We start from the raw sequence: 17,499 nt of genomic DNA, 5'->3' as shown, positions 1-17,499 counted from the left end.
ATAATACACTTTTCTTTCAGAACTTCATTTCTATGATTTTCTATATATAATAAAGATATCCTAACAATTTATCCTCCTATTCCAATTTAACAATATATTTTTCTTACAGAACTTCGATACTACGATTTTAAATATGAAAATAAAATATATATAATAAAGATATCCTAACAATTTATCCTCCTATTGCAATTTAATAATATACTTTTCTTACAGAGCTTCATTGTATGTTTGAAAAATGTACCTTTTTATCGCATGTTAGCTTTAATTAATTCTAAGATCGAAAACTGTACCGAGTATGAAGTGAGCGTGAACGAGTGTCTTAACTTTAAGTAGTTCGTAAGATAAAATAAGTTAGCATAAGACAATAGAAAATATTCTATTCATCCGCCGATGGACGTCGTGGGACGCGTGCGTTTTAACTTTAAATAATTTATCAAATAAAGCAACTAATTCTAAGATAGAAAAATTGTATTGAATACCATGTGCGCGCTCTCTTACAGAGATACGCGACTCATTCGTAGCATAATTAATAAAATACCATCTACATTTTCAACATCTTATTAAGGAAGAGTACGAAATTTTTAGAGTTTAAATATTGCATTGGGAATGAGAAAATGATTAGAGTTGCGATTTAAAGTGAAATACAAGACACTCTTTTTGATAAAAGTATCTATTTCCTTTGCTACGAATGAGAATCGCGTATCTCTGAAGATAGAGAGCTGCCAGTAGGGCATGTGTTTTTGTCGGGTCCCTTGCGTAGTCACCTCCTCGTGGTGGGACCTGGTAATTGGTATCCTTTTCCAAAGAAAATTCTCACTTTTGCAAAAGGATACCAAGCTAAGAACTACGCGTACCCGTCGACACTCTGATTCTCACACACAGTCGAAAGTTTTAACTTTAAGTAGTTCGTAAGATAAAGTTAGTTAATTCTAAGATAGAAAATTGAACACTATGTGCGCGTTTCTTAATAAAATACCTTGAAAAATTATTCAGATACTATGTTAGATATGAGAGTTCCATTTAACATCAAATTTTAACATCGATCTGTCAATAGCAAATTAGCAATCAATTGCCTACGAAACACAAAGAAGAATTTCTTCAATTTTCTGATATAAAATTTCACAAGAAGTAGCAGTAAAGGAAGATTAAATAAGAAATGCAATTCTGTGACAAATTTTTCCCAAACAGTGTTTTTAATATGTTACACAATAAAAAGTTACATTACGTGGTAAGATACTGTATCTCATCTTATATATTTTACTTTTCAAACATTTGTATCAGACTTTTCTGCGATTTTTCAATTGCATTACGCATTATTGCAATAATTTCTATCGTTACATTTAATTCTAATTGTTTAGCAGCTTTTCTGCTGCTATCGACTCTACATTTTACTGACACTTGTGGAGTCGACCCTACATTTTTTTTTTTTTTTTTACCTGGAGGTAGGCCGCCTCTATGTGATAAACAATTGGCAACCAAACGGTGGCTCGCTAAAGCGATATATTATGAAATTAAATTAATCACTCAATAAGTTTTAACGTTAGATTGTTTCCTCGATATGGCCATGGTGGTCATCAGTGACTGGAGTGCCTCAAATGTTTAGAATAATTAAAATAAAATAAATGTTGTCAACTAAAAATTTTGAACGTCATAGCTAGCTAGACATTATTTTCAATTGAAAAAAAAAATTATAAAGCATAATCCTATAATCCTATGCTTAAAATGTATTTTCTTGTGGCCGCCTGACAGCAACCTGTAAATCTGGCGCGACAGTGAACGTGTTAATAAGTAAATGTTGTTCAAATTATATTGTGTTTCATATCATTTTCATCAGAGAAATCTCACCAACATGTTAAAAAAAATTCCAAATGAAAAAAAGTAAAATTAAAGAAATTATATTTTTCTATTATGATATGTAGAGCCGTGAAATCTCGTCAAGGAAACCGACTGGTGTAGCGTTACACGTTTGACTGGCTGTGAGCGAGATAATATGGGCGCACCAATGACGCAGACCTAGGCGTAGGACCATCTATACTGTCACTTGTAGAATCCAAACTTACTGACTCTTGTAGAGAATTTACTGTATATCGAAACGATTAATTGTTTACTTTCTTTTGAAATGTATCTAATTAAAGTATTTTTGTATAAAAATAAAAAGGTATACATATCTACATATACCTAAATCAAAAATACTTTAAAACAATGTTAAAGAAAATTATCGATGCACCTAAAGAGTTCAAATAAAGCGCTCACCTCAATTGTCATATTTTCTCCCTTGATAATACTGTATTTATTATACTGATCAACGAAGCAGCCTGCTCTCTTATTGTAGGCATTTGCCATCGCAGTCAACCACTCCATTTCATTCCCCTCCATGTCGAAAAGATGACCTAACATCGATTAGTTTATTAAACAGTGTTCGTTATTTTTCGAATTACAATTAGTAATACAGATATCTTATCGGTAATTCACCTGAATCGTCGAATCCGTGGTTCACTTCGTGGCCCATGACAAGTCCAATAATACCGAAATTCACGTACCTGAGGTATGAAATTTTGCATAATTTTTGAGAAAGTGTACATCTCAGAACTTTTTTTTTAAAAGATCGATTATTTACCATGTTCGATTAGGAGAAAAGAACGGGCTTTGAAGGTCCGCCGCGGTGATTGCTGTGTTTAAAGAAAATGGTTAATTTTCAGTTATTGATAGCTATTCGCATCGAACGAAGAAATTGGAAGTTTCTGTTCTAAACTATATTAAAGTTTCTCTTAATGTACATACATATAGAATTTTCATACGGTATGAAGAAAGCATTCAATTCCAGAGGATTCATAGCACTGTAAGCAATTAAAAATATGAAATTTCGTTCTGAGTCATCTTGCTAGCACGAGAAAACGAGTATCTTACTCAGAATAATCCTCTTCATTATCCTCCACTATTTCCCGCAAGCCTTGCCATTTAATATATCTAATATAGTTGAGAATGTTCTCGTAGAAAGAAGGGCCAATTGTGAGCTTCGAACGAAAAGAGTATTCGTTAGTGTGAAATTGTAGTTGACGATTCACTTGTTACAGTTAAGATCGAGATTGTCGGTGCTTAACAGACAAATTATAATTATTAACAGTTGCACTATTAAAAGGAAACTTACTCCCCGGAAGTAGCGTTTTGCAAGTGTAGTGTTTCGATACCATTCTGGACTGCCGATCCAATTCTTCATATGCACCAATTTATCTAAAACAAAATGTTTCGTATCGTCGTCCATCCACGTGGATTCCTTGATCTGATACTCGACTTCCTTTTGTATGTCATCGATCATATCTCTGGCCTTTAACGATAACGAATAATATTTACGAATTGATAAAAATTTGTAAACCATAGTTAAGGAACGTTGATTCGTATTAAATAGTAAAGGTACGTAACGGAACACAGTTTATGGCTTGCTCAAAGTTAGCAAAAATAAGCTTCGAGAATTTAATCCTAGACATTTCCATCGATTGCTTTAAATTAAAAACCTCAATTGTCGAAAATTACTGTACGACGCTCACGATCACGTAAACGCCCCTCGAATACAACGCTACCATAAACCATGGACCGAAATCCTTAGAGACGTGAACAGGACACGCGCGATTCCTGGGAGAAACCAGAAAATTTCCAATTCCTTGCCAGGAGAGATGTTCAGACGGAGCTTCTAAGATTTGCCAATGCAAAGTGAATTAGCCAATGCAAGCTCCATCCTCAAAATCGTTACGCCAGATTTTTTAACATCTGAATGACGTGTACAAAGAAATGATTTCTTACCGATTTCGCTACCTCGGGCGGCAAATATTTCCTAACATACTCGTACCCTGCTATATGAGTCAGTTCCACCAATTCTATACATACCGCGTCTCTATAAAAGTGTCAGTTAAGTTTGAATCATTTCTTTCAATTATCTATAACACGAAAATCGTATTACATACCTGGACCCGAACGGATTTCTTCCGCTCCATTGTTCTGTTAATTCTATTAATTCTTCCGGGCCAGCTATTACTATTTTACTAAGGAAGTTCCAATGAATATAGTTAACTGTAACGAAGCACCAGGTTATGTACTTGATTAAACGAGATAGAAATACCTTCGATATCGATCAACTCACCGAGTGTTTTCGTTGGTGTTTCTTCCAGCAAAGTGTGAAGCTTTTCTATATAGTTTACAGCTGTTACAGTAATTTCCACGTCGTTATCGATTTCCACTCCAGCCTCGGAAAATAGTTTATCCACTTTTCTTATCCAATTTATCTAAATATTCATCGATTATACAAATATTCATTTCTACATGTGTTTATTTTCTATTTAAAGAAAATATCTTACTCTGTTCTTGCTTGTAACAGGTCCCAAATCTTTATAATAGTTTTGGAATTCATTGAGCGTTGTATTCGTAAGTTCATCATCATAATCAAGCGTGAGCTGAAGAAAATTTATCAAATTCAGTTAAATTCTAAAATATTGGTATGAAATGTCTCGATTCAGTTTTTGCCAGGGTATAATGTAGAAAAACTGAAAAAAATAAATTTTCTGTACCTCTCCTATTTTGATTGTAAATTCAACAAGATCATTGACATCTTGCTCCAATTTCTCTCTCGATATGTCAATTCCTCTCCCTTCAATAAGTATTAACGAGACATTAAGTATGTATTCCTTATATTGTTGTCTCAATTCTTCTAAATCTTCTTCTTCCTCGTCGTCATCATCGTCGTCGTCGTCATCGTCATCATTACCACTTCCTTCATCACTATCGTTGTCATCATCATCGTCGTTATCATCGTAATCATTACCACTTCCTTCACCACCGTCGTTATCGTTATCACTGTTGTCATTTTCTTCATTGTCAATATAAATACTGTCAGGTGTTTCATAGTCATCATTGTTTTCCTCGTTGTTATCGTCATATTCATTTGCATCATCATTGCTGACATCTATATCATTATACTCAGGTTCGTTACTGTCTGCCAGCACCTTTCTACGTTTTGAAACGCTCATTTTGCTCGCGAAGCGATGAACCCTATGATTGGCAGTTTTCTGTCGCTTGTGAGATTCAATGGTATGAAGTTTTCCTTTCGTTTCAGTTCTGCTCGATTTCTTCTTCATCTTCTTTTCATGGGTACGTTTTTCCAGTACTTTGTTCTTATTACTCTTCCTTTCACCGTGACCCAGTTGCTTAGCATTCTTCCTTCTAGCTATTTTCTTCTTGTGCAGCTCTTCTTTGTGTTCACGTTCACTCTTTTCAATCCTCTTCCTCTTACCATTATTCTTCTTCTTCTTAATGTGATTTACGTTTGATTTTTCCTTATTCATTCCCAAATTACTCCTCTTCCTGGATAATTTCAGACCTGGATAATGCGTATGTTTTGACAATTTTCCTTTAGCTCTATGATGAAGCTTACGTTTGTTAGCTTTCTTCAATTGATGCAACATTCTATGAAGAACTTTCTTCCTCATAACTTCCCTTCTAGTTCTCCTCCTCGTTTTCACTTTAGCAACATGTCTAGTTGTCATTTTCTTCTTGCTATGTCTCCTTCCATGGTGGCCTAATCTTTTGTGATTCCTTTTACCAACTGCCTTCCTATTTCGCAGTTCCTCTTCTTCTTCTTCGTACTCGACAGAATACCAGTCATTGTCTTCACCCTCTTCATTTTCATCCTCGCCTTCTTCACTCTCCCGTCGTTTTTCCTTGCTTCCTTTTTCCTGACTACCTTCTCCGCTTTCGTTGTTTTCATCACTGCTATCCGCATTCAAAATACTTTCTAACGAAAGAATCTGGTATACGCCAAGTGGTAAATGAGGCGTTTCAATCTGAAACAAATTGTCGTAGCAAATTGTTGTCGTTGATTCTAATTAGGGCTCTTACTGTTGCTCGGATATCCGAATTTTGAGTATCCGAGTACTCGGATATTTAATTAGATCGGATAGTAATTTGGATTCGTATATCCGGATAAATCCGAACCTAATTTTCGTATTCTTTAATCTTAATCCTTTACCTAAACCTGCTTCCTTCAATCAATAAATTCAGGTAAGAAAAGCTTCATGTTTGAGTAATTGTCAAAAAGAATCCGAATCTAGATACTTGAATACTCGAACACAAGTTCGGATTATAGCGAGTATTGTGAGTACTCGGATATCCGGATAGTAAGAGCTCTAATTCTGATAGAACAGATTCATGTAGACTGTGATTGTACCAATATTGTTTTGTTATCTTCGTATAATAAACTGTCGTAACGTAAGTCATGAAAAGCGTTAAATCCCATCAAACGAGCGTATTGATCGTCAACTATTTGCCAGTTGTATATGTCTTCATCCCATTCCCCATCTTCCATGATTAGTGGCCATCCTCCGTGTCTCCATAGAGTGGACAATATCGGTTCCACTCCTCTTCTATTAATGCCATCTATAAGGTACATGTTTCGTTCATAATGATATCTGATTTTGATCACATTTCAAATTATAATTAAATCGAAAGTACGTAATGAAATATTAAGGAAGATAATAATTAAAGTCGACTTCTGTAGGTACGTTTATCAATGACACTTGAAGGCTCACCTAAATCCGTGCAACTTTTATACCATTTCTTAGCAAGTTTTACGGCGAAGAAATCGTCAGATTTCGGTTCAGACTTGATTATTTCTGGAAAAACAGATGACAAATTGTGAAAATAATATCAAAGTGCAATCAGCTGTAAAGGACAAGAAGACTCCGCATAGGTGATCAAGGATAAAACAAATTGTAAGGCAATAAAGATTTAGAAAGAAAGAGAAAAAACATATTTACATAGAAGAATATAAATTACATATACGTTGACTACGTTATAAATATCATATTATAAAATAATTAATAAGGCAAAAGAATGTACGTTATGTCAAGTTAAAAGAATAGTATGTTAAGAGAAATTAGATATAAGGATCCAACTTACAAATAAATTTATTATTACATCGTTTCCATTGCTTTATGGTTATTTAAATTAAAGATATAAAACATCCTCTCAGTGTAGAAGTTAGAATAAATGAATGTTTATGTGAAAAAACGAACCTTTAACTTGATTAATGACTTTCTTCGATACCATAGTCCACAAACTCCACGAGGTCATATTTTCAGGAACAGGATTCACCTTCGACCAATTTCCACACGCGTACTCGTAGAAATCGTCACATGGATCCACGGTCTCGTCCATACTTTCCTTGATCACTTTTGCTACATTGCAAACGTAAAGAAATATACGGTTCGATAATTATCTATTTTCAAATATAAAAATAATATGTCAACTACATTTACTTTAAAGAAAGAAGCACTGAAAAGTAAAAAAAAAAAAAATAGTGAAAATAAAATTAGAGAATTTAATTTCTCCACAAAATTAAATTGAAAAATAAATGATCCGTGGAAATCTTTAAATGTAATATAACCATCTTACACTGTGACGTTAAATATAAAAATTTTCACAACAGTTTAACTTTGTTCTAATTTGTTTTCACGTGAACATTAAAAATCACTTATTTCATACAAGAGGAACGATTCGTCTCGCGATAACTATTACCCACCAATTAGATTGCATTCTTCAGTTTTACATACTTCACGTTCTTCTCCCTTCTCTTTAACATCGGCTTCCCGTTTCGCGCCAAATAAACGTTGCAAGCCACGAGGGTAGTTGAGCGCTAAGCTTGGTAGTAAACTAGCGCTAATAGCAGCGCACAAAGACGCTCTAGAAGTAATTTTTGCAGAATTAACGCGAGGAATGACGATTTAATAAAAGTTCATTTAACGAAGATTTTTTTTACTTACAAAATTAACAGACGTAAGAGTAACATTCCGCCAACGTGGCTGGAGCCAAACTTCGTTTGGAATAGAAGTTAGGCTTCCGATGTCACATCCGCTCTTTCTCTTCCAACAATGTACAAGTGAGACGTTGAGCGTGAATTTTATACCATTGGAAGAGAAATAGCCATGAAATTATTTCTGATTACGTTTCGATTAGATTTTCCAACATATTTCTCGCTTCGAATCAAATAGAAAAATTCAGCATCCTTTGCCCTTGCGATTCTGCAGATGCAGTATTTTTAGTATCGCATCCAGGAAACTTCATTCATATTCACATTCCGTTTGTTTCCGTTTGGTACGAATGATTACGTATGTACAGATATGATTACATATACGATACGGTAAATTTCTGTACCATTTCACGCGAGTAGCTGTATGCAGGCCTTTTTTTTGTCCATTGTGAAAAGGATAAATTCAAAAGTCGCTACTTTTGTTCATTATACAACATGTATGTACGTTCCTTTGTGTTAGATAAGTTTCAGTATTTATTATTGCTAAGAGGGGAAGTTCGTTAAGTCGAAAATTCAAAGGAAATTTGAAACTTTGCAGAAATGACGTTGATTACAGAATAATTTTTTGCTTCGGCAAAGAAACGGTGGTAAGGGGTGAAAACATCCCCTCGAAGCAATCGTGAGTTTTCGTATTGCAGTGAATATTTACAAAAGCATAGCAAGGTATGGAAAAAAAGTTCAATTCAAAGTTGCGCGGTCTCTGATGTCCTACATTGTGATTGTAAAGAATTTTCAAGAAACACTATTTTTTTTCTCAAAATTTACTCCCACCGCTATTGGTTTTTTTTTTTAAAGAAAAATAATGTTTCTGTATGATGTTGGAAAAATAAAGGAGATATTGGTTCGGTGGTTCGGACAGCTTGTATAGTATCAAATATTTTCTTACCGATCATGTCAAAAGCACCAAGGATACGATCGGGAACAGAGTGAAATAAAATAACACGTCAATTTCATTCTGCATTTATGCTGACATCAGTGTACACGAATTAATTAATGAACAGAAATATAACATATGTATTAGAACTTGTATATTTGAATGTTGAAAAGCACCGGTGATCCATTTGTGCATCCATCCTTCTCATTTCCACATGTTTCACCTCTTTTTAGTCTATGGTAAAGTTACTGGAGCACTTGAAAGCATTGTCAAACTCGTCATTCCACGACGCTTCAAACATGTACGGATCACAACCCCCTAACTGTGAATTTTAAGAGGCATACGTATAGGAAAGATGTCATATCTCACCGATTTCTTTGTTATCAATGAAATATAAACAATATCTGACGGTGAACGTGTGAAATAGATGTGCAGTGGGAAATATAAACAAAGGATATCCAAATTACGTCCTATTTTGTGCGATCAGAAATATTGAAATTTACTTTAGCTGATTATAATATAACAATGCAGTTTTATTTTCTATCTTTGCATTCTTCTAAGAGTAGGATTATCGTAGAATATTCTACATTCATTTGATGGACATTTATTATAAAGGTTAAATCGACACTTATAAATAAATCAGTCATGTTTCGTGTAAATCGTACGATCGTAAGGTTTCTTAAATCATTACCGATGCAAAGCCTTCCACTGAAGAAGATATGATTTCTACTAATAAAGATTCATACTTTCTCTGCAATGAATCACACATGGAAGACATAATTCGGTGCATGAAATGCAAAATATGGGTTCACGAAACTTGCTATATTACTGTACACAACTTACTATATTCAAAGAGGATCATTGAGTGATATTAAGTTCGTTAGTCAATAAATACTAATACGAATATTTCATAATTATTATCATCTCAGGGAAGAAATTAGTGTTGCTTTTCATAATAATAAAACAAAATAAAAAATTAACTTACAATGCCGAAGAATAAGAAGAACAGTTGCTCGTCACTCAAATACTCCAATCCTGGTAACGCTGCATCTAATTCATAGTAGGGACCGAATAATTTAAGTAGTTTGTAAATACTGAAAATAATTTTCAAGCCTTTCATATCCAGATCGAAGTAGTCATCTCTGATATAATCCTATAATATTGAGTACATATTACTGAACGTGTTATTAAACGATTTACGCGTAATTGAGTAATATTCTTTGAAATAGATCACTAATGGTTGCTCGATGCATCATTTATTTTCGTCAAAATTAAACATATTCTCCCTACATTGCAATTCGTGATTTTCATCGGGACATTGTTCATTTCTGATTTATTAAACAAGGTATAAGAAATCTCTGACTAAAAAAAAAAAAATAATACGACTAGGAACAACTCGACACTAAATAGATCAAATTAGATAGAAATTTGTTTGCGATTTTTTAAAGTTCAGCGGATCGTTTTAACGGTGTACCATTAATTCGAACAAAATCAGAATATAAAGTGTGAAAATCGAAGTGTAAAGAAAATGTAAATATTCTTGATTGAAAGTGTCAGAATCAGTTGAGAGATACTTGTAAGTAACATTGTGTTAAGTGGAACAGGTAGAGAAGCAAATGAATACGAAGTAGCAAAAATTTCATACTTTTTCTATGAAATACTGCGGTGGGGTATCTATGAAACAGGTTATATGGTTCGCTTCCTTTATTAGAACCTTCCACCATGCCGGTTCTTCCCGCTTGTTATACAAGTTACCTAAAAATCATCATATACGCGTCAATGTTGTTGTGAAAAGCAAAAATTGTAATTGAAAATATTTCACAATAGTTCACCCATAGTTATACAGTCGTGTTGATACATGAGGCGTCCGATAATGGCATAGTTACGATACCTGAATAATAAAAATACCACTATGTAAAATGAAACGAACTAACTTCGATGGTAACGTTATTTCAACCTTTACTAAAGCAGAACGATATACTGCAAATACTAATTTGTTACGTACATAGGCTGATAAGGAGTAAAAACGGGTTTTCCGACATCTATTCCTTCTGTAACGATAAAGCACGGTATTCTGAATATTGCTAGTTTGAAGTTTTAATCACCGATTGATAAATGAAATTTTAATTACCGATGCCGAAAAAGGTATGTACCGCCGAAAGATCGATCCTAACTCTGTGAAAAGAAGAAATCTTCTGATTACTTCAGCTCTAAATAGATCTTACTGTCTGTGTAAAAACTCACTCTTCGGGAATTTCTCCTGTGAAGAGAACATTTAGGTTTTGATATTTGAAATATCTCATCGTGCTTAATACATTCTCGTAATGTATGTTGCTAACGCTGAGCTAAAAAAACCAAATGGTTACAGAATTAGCTTGAACGCAAGCTATTTCTTTCGAGATATGAAAATGAAAAAGAAGTAAGAAATGAAACGAAGAATCAGAAACTTACACCTTTGTAGAAATCCTTTGCGACATACGTGTTTCGATATAAATCCGGATACCCGGTCACACTTTTCATGGACTCTAGTTTATGCAAAATTACACGTTCAATCATATCTCTATTCGGTCTTAGCGCACTCCCGAGTATGGCTTGTATGTCATCAATTACACCATAGAACTTTGGTGATCGCATAAAAAGGATTGTAATACATTCGACAGTGATATTATATTATGCTATCCTACGGTTATGAATAATATATCGAAGTTTTTCTTTTTACCTGTTCCAATGTTGTTTCCGGGAAATATCGTCGTATGTATTCATATCCTACAAGGAATTCTGCTTGTATTTCTCTGACACATTCTCTTGTCCTACAACAGAACTATCGTGATAGTCTTTCATTGCCTTCTTGTATATAGAATTCATGTGAAATTACCTGTTTACTGTTTCCGGTTCTACATCATGCCAATTATAGTGTAATGCTCTCATTTCTTTCGTGGTAGCTTTTATCGCTCTACTGACGAAATTCCAATGTATGTAATTCACTATATGAAATCGTTTGCATATATAGATTCTTTATTAAATATTTATCTGTCATATTATAAATAGAACACATTCGTGCATACCAATTGTTCTACTTGGTGTAATATCTAATAATTCTTGAAGAGATAACGTATAACGAGGATTTGAAATCAATACAGTTGTTTTCCTATCAATCTCCATTCCTCCACTGGCGAAATGATCTTGTACTTTCTTTATCCAATTTATCTGGAAATATTTTGCATTTTTAATCATTTTCAATCGAACTTGCTTGCTTTCGTTTAACAGAACGACACATTTCTTACTTTTCCGTTACTTGTTCTAGGTTCCATGGAATCGTATAACGCTTGAAATTCTTCCAGTGAGATTTTAATGCTTTTCCCATATTTCAATACAAGCTGTACAGATAAACGTTATTATGTATATATATTTATAATACAGTGGAACTTCGATAACTCGAAAACCTCTATAAGACGAAAATTTTCTTCATCCCCTTTCCGCTCCGCTGTAAAGACTTGTACAACTCGAAATAAAACTTCCGTTAACTGGAATTCAGAAGAACTCCGACCTCTACAAGTCGAACTTAATTTCTACATATCGGTCGATCGATCCAATAGGATCAACGGTTTATTTCTTTACAGAGCAGTTTGCTGCGAATGATCGAAGGAGAATAAGTTAAAGCACAGTTCTATCCTTTCTCATTCTTTTCCCCGGATTGTACGTGACAAAATGAATTCTAAAGCGCAAGCGAGAAACGTTAACATTTGGCTGATAAAATCAACGTAAATGAAACAGTACCGAGAACTCGGTAATCTACCTCTATAACTCGATGACTTCTTCCCTTCCATTGAGGTTCGAGTCATCGATGTTCCACTTGTAGTATCTAATTTAACAATCGAAACACTCGATGGACATTTCAATTTCTTAAGAAGCTGCCAATACTAAAATTCTCCCATTACCTCTTTAAGGTCTAATTGAAATCCAATTAAGTCTATGGCATCTTTCCTGAGCCTCTCTATTGATATTGGAACACCTCTAGCTTCAGAAAGCGCTATGGTAACATTTAGCATGTGTACTAAATATTGTGTTCGCGTATGTAAAAATATTTCCTCTAACCATTTCATGTATGCATTGTTAGTATCATAGTCGTACAATTCATGGTCACCGCTGCCGCTACCATCATAGTCGTACAATTCATGGTTACCGCTACCATCATAGTCGTACAATTCATGGTCACCGCTACCGCTACCATCATAGTCGTACAATTCATGGTCACCGCTACCGCTACCATCATAGTCGTACAATTCATGGTCACCGCTACCGCTACCATCATAGTCGTACAATTCATGGTCACCGCTACCGCTAACAAAATAGATGTACCATTCATGGTCACCGCTACCGCTACTTTTTTTGTCGTACAATTCAAAATCATCGTTATCATTTTCGTTATCACTGATATTACCATTTTCTTCATCGTTTTCATCATTGTTCCCGTTAACGTTGCCTTCTATCTTGTTGTCATTGTTCCTTACACCTTCGTTGTCAGAATCGTTGAAAAAGAAATCGTAATTTATCTCTTTATTCTTTTCGTCATTTTTCAATTTTCTAGATTTTTTAACACTACCAGGTTTAGACATTCTCTTATATTTCGACGATCTTTTCCTTGCTTTATTCTCGAAAATTCTTTTGTTAGGAAGACTTTGTTTGTATTTATTCAATACGGTCTTTATACTTGGAATTTTATACATAGTATTTGGCGGTATCTGCGGAGTATCGATCTGAAATATAGGGTAACATTATTCTTTATCAAGAATATCTGGTTTCAACAAGCATAGCATACTTACGATTAGATTTACATGACCGAGGTCCCAGTTGTTCATGTCGACATGTACGTCGAAGAAACTATTTAGTCCCGTCAAATGAGCATAGTAATCGTCTACTCTTTGCCATTTGTACATATATTCGTCCCATTCGCCTTCTTCCATTATTAATGGCCATCCGCCTGCTCTCCACAACGTTGATATAAGTGGCTGAAGTCCAAATTTCTCCATTTCGTCTGTAAATTAATCGTATAATGTCGCTCATAGTAGGGTATACCCATGTTTTCTAGATAATTATATTTTATAGACAAAATAAATCTACAATCAAATCTGTAATTTTCTAGATAAAATGCTTTATCTAGAAAATTATATAATACATTAAAGCAATAATACTTCGTTCGATTAATATTAAATTCGTTATACGCAAACGTTATTAAGATTTATAAAAAATATTTCAAAGTATTTCTAATCTACAATTTTACAGATAAAATATTGAATTATTTCATCTGCGAAACATTTTACAGTATTCCTATTTTTCATAGATAATTATATTTTAAAGATGAAATATCTTTCTATTGATTTTAATCACATTTGCATATAACGAAATTGAACGAACTATTATCGAAAAGAAAATTTGCCTCAGATAATAACCTGTATTCGTGCATGCTTGAAATGCCCGTTTGGCTATTCTCATGGAATGGAAATCTTCAGGTTTTATCTCTTCTCGTAGGATAGCTGTAAATGAGTTACACTGAATTTAAACCACGTTACCCTCTCATCTGTACATTTTGTAATTTTCTAAGTATTATTTATTGCCGAAACGAGAATGTACGTAACAAATTGTATTTTAGGTATAAAAGCAGACGATGTAACACAGAGCGGATCGAATTTTTCATGTTTCTCGTCAGATGGAAAATTTATTAAGCGAGAGAAATGAACAGTACTTTCAAGTAGATCTTCGACTTGAATACCAAATGTATTCCATGGTATTTCATGCTCAGGAAGACTCTTGTTCGAATTGCCGCACATGTAATCCAGAAAATTTTCACATGGATCCGCGTTTCGATTCATGCTTCCTCCTATTTCATCGGCTGTTAAGTAATAGAAAAATGTTTACGTATAATTGCAACGTTAAATCAATTTTCACATTACAATGTTCGTATTATGTTACAAAGAGAACGTTCAACCCTTTCGTGAGCAAAGTATTTGCAAGAATTCACGATTTATCTAGCGATCGTCGCGTCTTTAATGGATATTAAATGTAGATCAATTTTTGTTTGACTTTGTCCGTTTCGCGTGTCTCTGGTCGCGAAAGGGTTAAGTAGTAGGAAATTTAAGTAGAAAGTAAAATATATAAATAAAGGAAAATTAATATTGTAAAAATTCTTTACCAAGATCTTTGCATTCTCGAGTTTCACAAACATCTTGTTCTATTAGAGGTTTTACAGTAAGCGGTTCTACGATGTAACTACCGTCCGGTCTACCGCTGGTACCGATAACAACGGTGCCAAAAAGAACACTATAAGAATTGTTATAAAATCACAATCGACAAATTACGATGTATTATCAAGTCGTAGCTTATTTAAATAGTTTATTTCAATGATAAAATCATCTTTTACCGTAGCGGTCACTTACAAAGCACTTATGACTCGCATGATTTTTACGACGAAATATTGTAGAGGAGAAACTGTAAAAAGCTGAATCACTCGTACAATACCTAGCCTTCCGATTTATAAAGTGCACAGCCTATTGCAGTTCATGGCGATTTCATATTTACTTCAAATGGAGAAACCCTGAAGCTATTGATGATAAGCACTGATAATAAACTAGTACTAGTATACAGATAATACTGCACATAGCAATACTGCACGTTGCGGTGAGATTTCGTTAAAAGGTACATGTGTACGTACAGTTCGATAATTTTAATCCCAGAAAGTATAAAGGATCGAAGATTGTCGTCTGGAAGCAAAACGTAATAATATCGAAATATGTTAGTTAGAAGACACTATATTTATGTATATACACTCATAAAAATACAATTACAATTAGAACTTCTCTTTGTGCTCTCTAATCGAACAGAATCATTTCACATTTTATATTAGCGATAAGAACAAACTTTTATCGGACGTGTTGCATTTAAAAAAATATTGCTTCCAAGAAAGTAGCGTAGACAATATGTCGATTTTCTTTAGATTAGAAGTGATATCTGTTGAATTCGATAAAACATTAAATTGTCCGGAAATTAATAGTTATTGCGACGAGTAAGTTTTCCAAAGCTCTCCCAGGGTTTCCTCGGAAACTGTTGGACCGATTACTTTCCCCTTTATTCTGCATACTCGGAACATCTATCGTTATCGTTACAATCAAAATCAGGTGAATATTTTGGAAACTTCGCTCTTTTTTACACCTAAAACTTAGGAAAACCGTAGGAAAAAGCGTATTTTTGACGTTAACCGATTGTCGTTATGTAGAGAAATCTTCTAACTATATGTCGATCGTTGGGGCGATGAAGACACTCGACAGGTTTTGAAAAATCCTCGGTTCAATTTTTTCTGGGCGATAGAAAAGCCGTCAGCCTTGAGACAACTTAGCAAGGATGTTCGCACGCCACGGCATACGACTCTGAATGTTGCAAACAGTCTTTATCGCTGATATTACACCGACGAAAGATGAATAAAATTGTACACAAAGTGCCAATATCGTGATTTCTCTTGTCACCTAGAAAAGAAATCGCGGAACCGGGTGAAAAATTGATCTCTTTAACCCTTTCATTACTATTGGCGCCTAATTTGCTCGCACTATACTGTTACAGCCTTTCGGTGCACTTCCACCTTAATTTAATACTTGATTTCATCCTTTACGCGCTTTCACCTGAATTTAATAAACCGAATTTCAGAACGACACGGCCAGAGTAACAAATTTTTCCAGCCGTGGATTACATTTTACCGCCAATCGCACACGTTACGCGTTAAAATCTGTCGTAGCGAAAGGGTTAATAATAAAAGTCATTGTGTTCACATTCGAATACGTAGTATGATTTCCTCCTGATACAAAAATAGTTTGAAAATGGTGCCTATTGCGTCTGGCGAAGGGTAACACTATTACACGGGAAAGTATCAATGAAAATCAACTGATACGTAAAAAATCAATGAAATATCCGATTAAATGGAAGAAAGTGCAGTGAATTTAACGCTGCAAGATGTTTGCTAATCGTTCAACTTTCGTCATATATGGTATCGATCCTTTCAATTATGTGTTCATTTAATTCCAGCGTTGGCGTAATTACACCGCATCGGCAAATTTAATGCACGTTTTTAGCGGAGTTTTTATTGCCGGTTGCATCGCGTTTCGATCGTGAATTTCTTGTGACTCAATATCAGGATATATGACGCGGGTCAAAGAAACGGTAGCATCGCATCGTTAGATGCGCCAACATCCGAGCGAAAGGCTGCGCAATCTTATTTTTCATCCGCGGACAGGATAACGTGTGCAGGCTACCACGAGGATGCTGCAGTCCAATCTGAAAATATATTGCAGAAATATACGATGTTAACAACGTTGCCGCATAGACCGATGGTGGAATAGTTAGCGACTGGATATCCGTGACAGGAGAGAGTAAATCTGAGCGGTAGCTAGTTACTTGATCGTGGTTCGCCTCGATGCTGACACGAATAAGTGAAATGAAATTCATTGATCGAAGATCGTTCGTATCGGGTGTTAATCGAAACTTACGGTATCGGACTTATTTTATTCGGACAGATGATGTTTGCTTTTTTTTTCTTTTTTTTTCTTTTTTTGTAACTTATCGAACATTCGACTGTACAGAGATGTAATTTATTGAATGATAATATAATGAAATATAAGAATGACAAATTTTGACAATTTTTCAATCTATCATATGTATAGAGGTATAGAGATATAATTTATTGAATAGTTTGTACAGCAAAGAATGACAAATTTACAATCCCTGA

General features: G+C 34.4%; 2 protein-coding genes across 2 annotated transcripts in view; both read right to left on the bottom strand.

Annotated features, from left to right (window-relative positions):
• Positions 1 to 7,857, bottom strand: part of LOC108570311 (membrane metallo-endopeptidase-like 1) — a 12,341-nt gene extending 4,484 nt beyond the window's left edge. The window contains exons 1-16 of the mRNA XM_017932150.1: positions 7,809 to 7,857; positions 7,568 to 7,728; positions 7,062 to 7,223; positions 6,576 to 6,659; positions 6,215 to 6,423; positions 4,560 to 5,831; positions 4,350 to 4,445; positions 4,136 to 4,277; positions 3,960 to 4,065; positions 3,799 to 3,889; positions 3,149 to 3,325; positions 2,908 to 3,014; positions 2,782 to 2,837; positions 2,618 to 2,669; positions 2,473 to 2,540; positions 2,254 to 2,390 (exon numbers count right to left, since the gene is read on the bottom strand). Coding sequence (XP_017787639.1) covers positions 2,254 to 2,390; positions 2,473 to 2,540; positions 2,618 to 2,669; positions 2,782 to 2,837; positions 2,908 to 3,014; positions 3,149 to 3,325; positions 3,799 to 3,889; positions 3,960 to 4,065; positions 4,136 to 4,277; positions 4,350 to 4,445; positions 4,560 to 5,831; positions 6,215 to 6,423; positions 6,576 to 6,659; positions 7,062 to 7,223; positions 7,568 to 7,728; positions 7,809 to 7,834 — 2,946 coding nt within the window. The 5' untranslated portion in view covers positions 7,835 to 7,857. The remainder of the gene's footprint in view (positions 1 to 2,253; positions 2,391 to 2,472; positions 2,541 to 2,617; positions 2,670 to 2,781; positions 2,838 to 2,907; positions 3,015 to 3,148; positions 3,326 to 3,798; positions 3,890 to 3,959; positions 4,066 to 4,135; positions 4,278 to 4,349; positions 4,446 to 4,559; positions 5,832 to 6,214; positions 6,424 to 6,575; positions 6,660 to 7,061; positions 7,224 to 7,567; positions 7,729 to 7,808) is intronic.
• Positions 7,858 to 8,911: 1,054 nt separating this feature from the next.
• On the bottom strand, positions 8,912 to 15,203 carry LOC108570312 (neprilysin-11-like). Its single transcript, XM_017932151.1, has 18 exons — positions 15,164 to 15,203; positions 14,920 to 15,047; positions 14,473 to 14,619; positions 14,180 to 14,263; positions 13,553 to 13,764; positions 12,668 to 13,486; positions 12,014 to 12,106; positions 11,795 to 11,936; positions 11,605 to 11,713; positions 11,449 to 11,539; positions 11,181 to 11,348; positions 10,974 to 11,074; positions 10,861 to 10,904; positions 10,735 to 10,780; positions 10,562 to 10,620; positions 10,375 to 10,484; positions 9,715 to 9,882; positions 8,912 to 9,051 (listed from the first exon to the last, which is right to left on the bottom strand). Exons 1-18 carry the CDS (start codon positions 15,181 to 15,183, stop codon positions 8,959 to 8,961), a joined length of 2,634 nt encoding a protein of 877 aa, XP_017787640.1. The 5' UTR covers positions 15,184 to 15,203; the 3' UTR covers positions 8,912 to 8,958.
• Positions 15,204 to 17,499: the final 2,296 nt, after the last annotated feature.

This window comes from Habropoda laboriosa, unplaced genomic scaffold, assembly GCF_001263275.1.
Source record: "Habropoda laboriosa isolate 0110345459 unplaced genomic scaffold, ASM126327v1 scaffold68, whole genome shotgun sequence".
Taxonomy (NCBI): Eukaryota; Metazoa; Arthropoda; class Insecta; order Hymenoptera; family Apidae; genus Habropoda; species Habropoda laboriosa.
The sequence above is the reverse complement of the archived record's forward strand: the minus strand, read 5'-3'. Positions and strand labels throughout refer to the sequence as shown.

Bases quoted from the DNA above. Each gene is read 5' to 3' on its own strand.
- LOC108570312 (XM_017932151.1), bottom strand. From the start codon at position 15,183: ATGCGAGTCATAAGTGCTTT. The intron at 11,540-11,604 runs GTAATTTCACAT...GTTCTGTTGTAG, and splicing joins GAACCGGAAACAGTAAACAG to GACAAGAGAATGTGTCAGAG. The intron at 11,349-11,448 runs GTAAAAAGAAAA...CGATCACCAAAG, and splicing joins CGGAAACAACATTGGAACAG to TTCTATGGTGTAATTGATGA.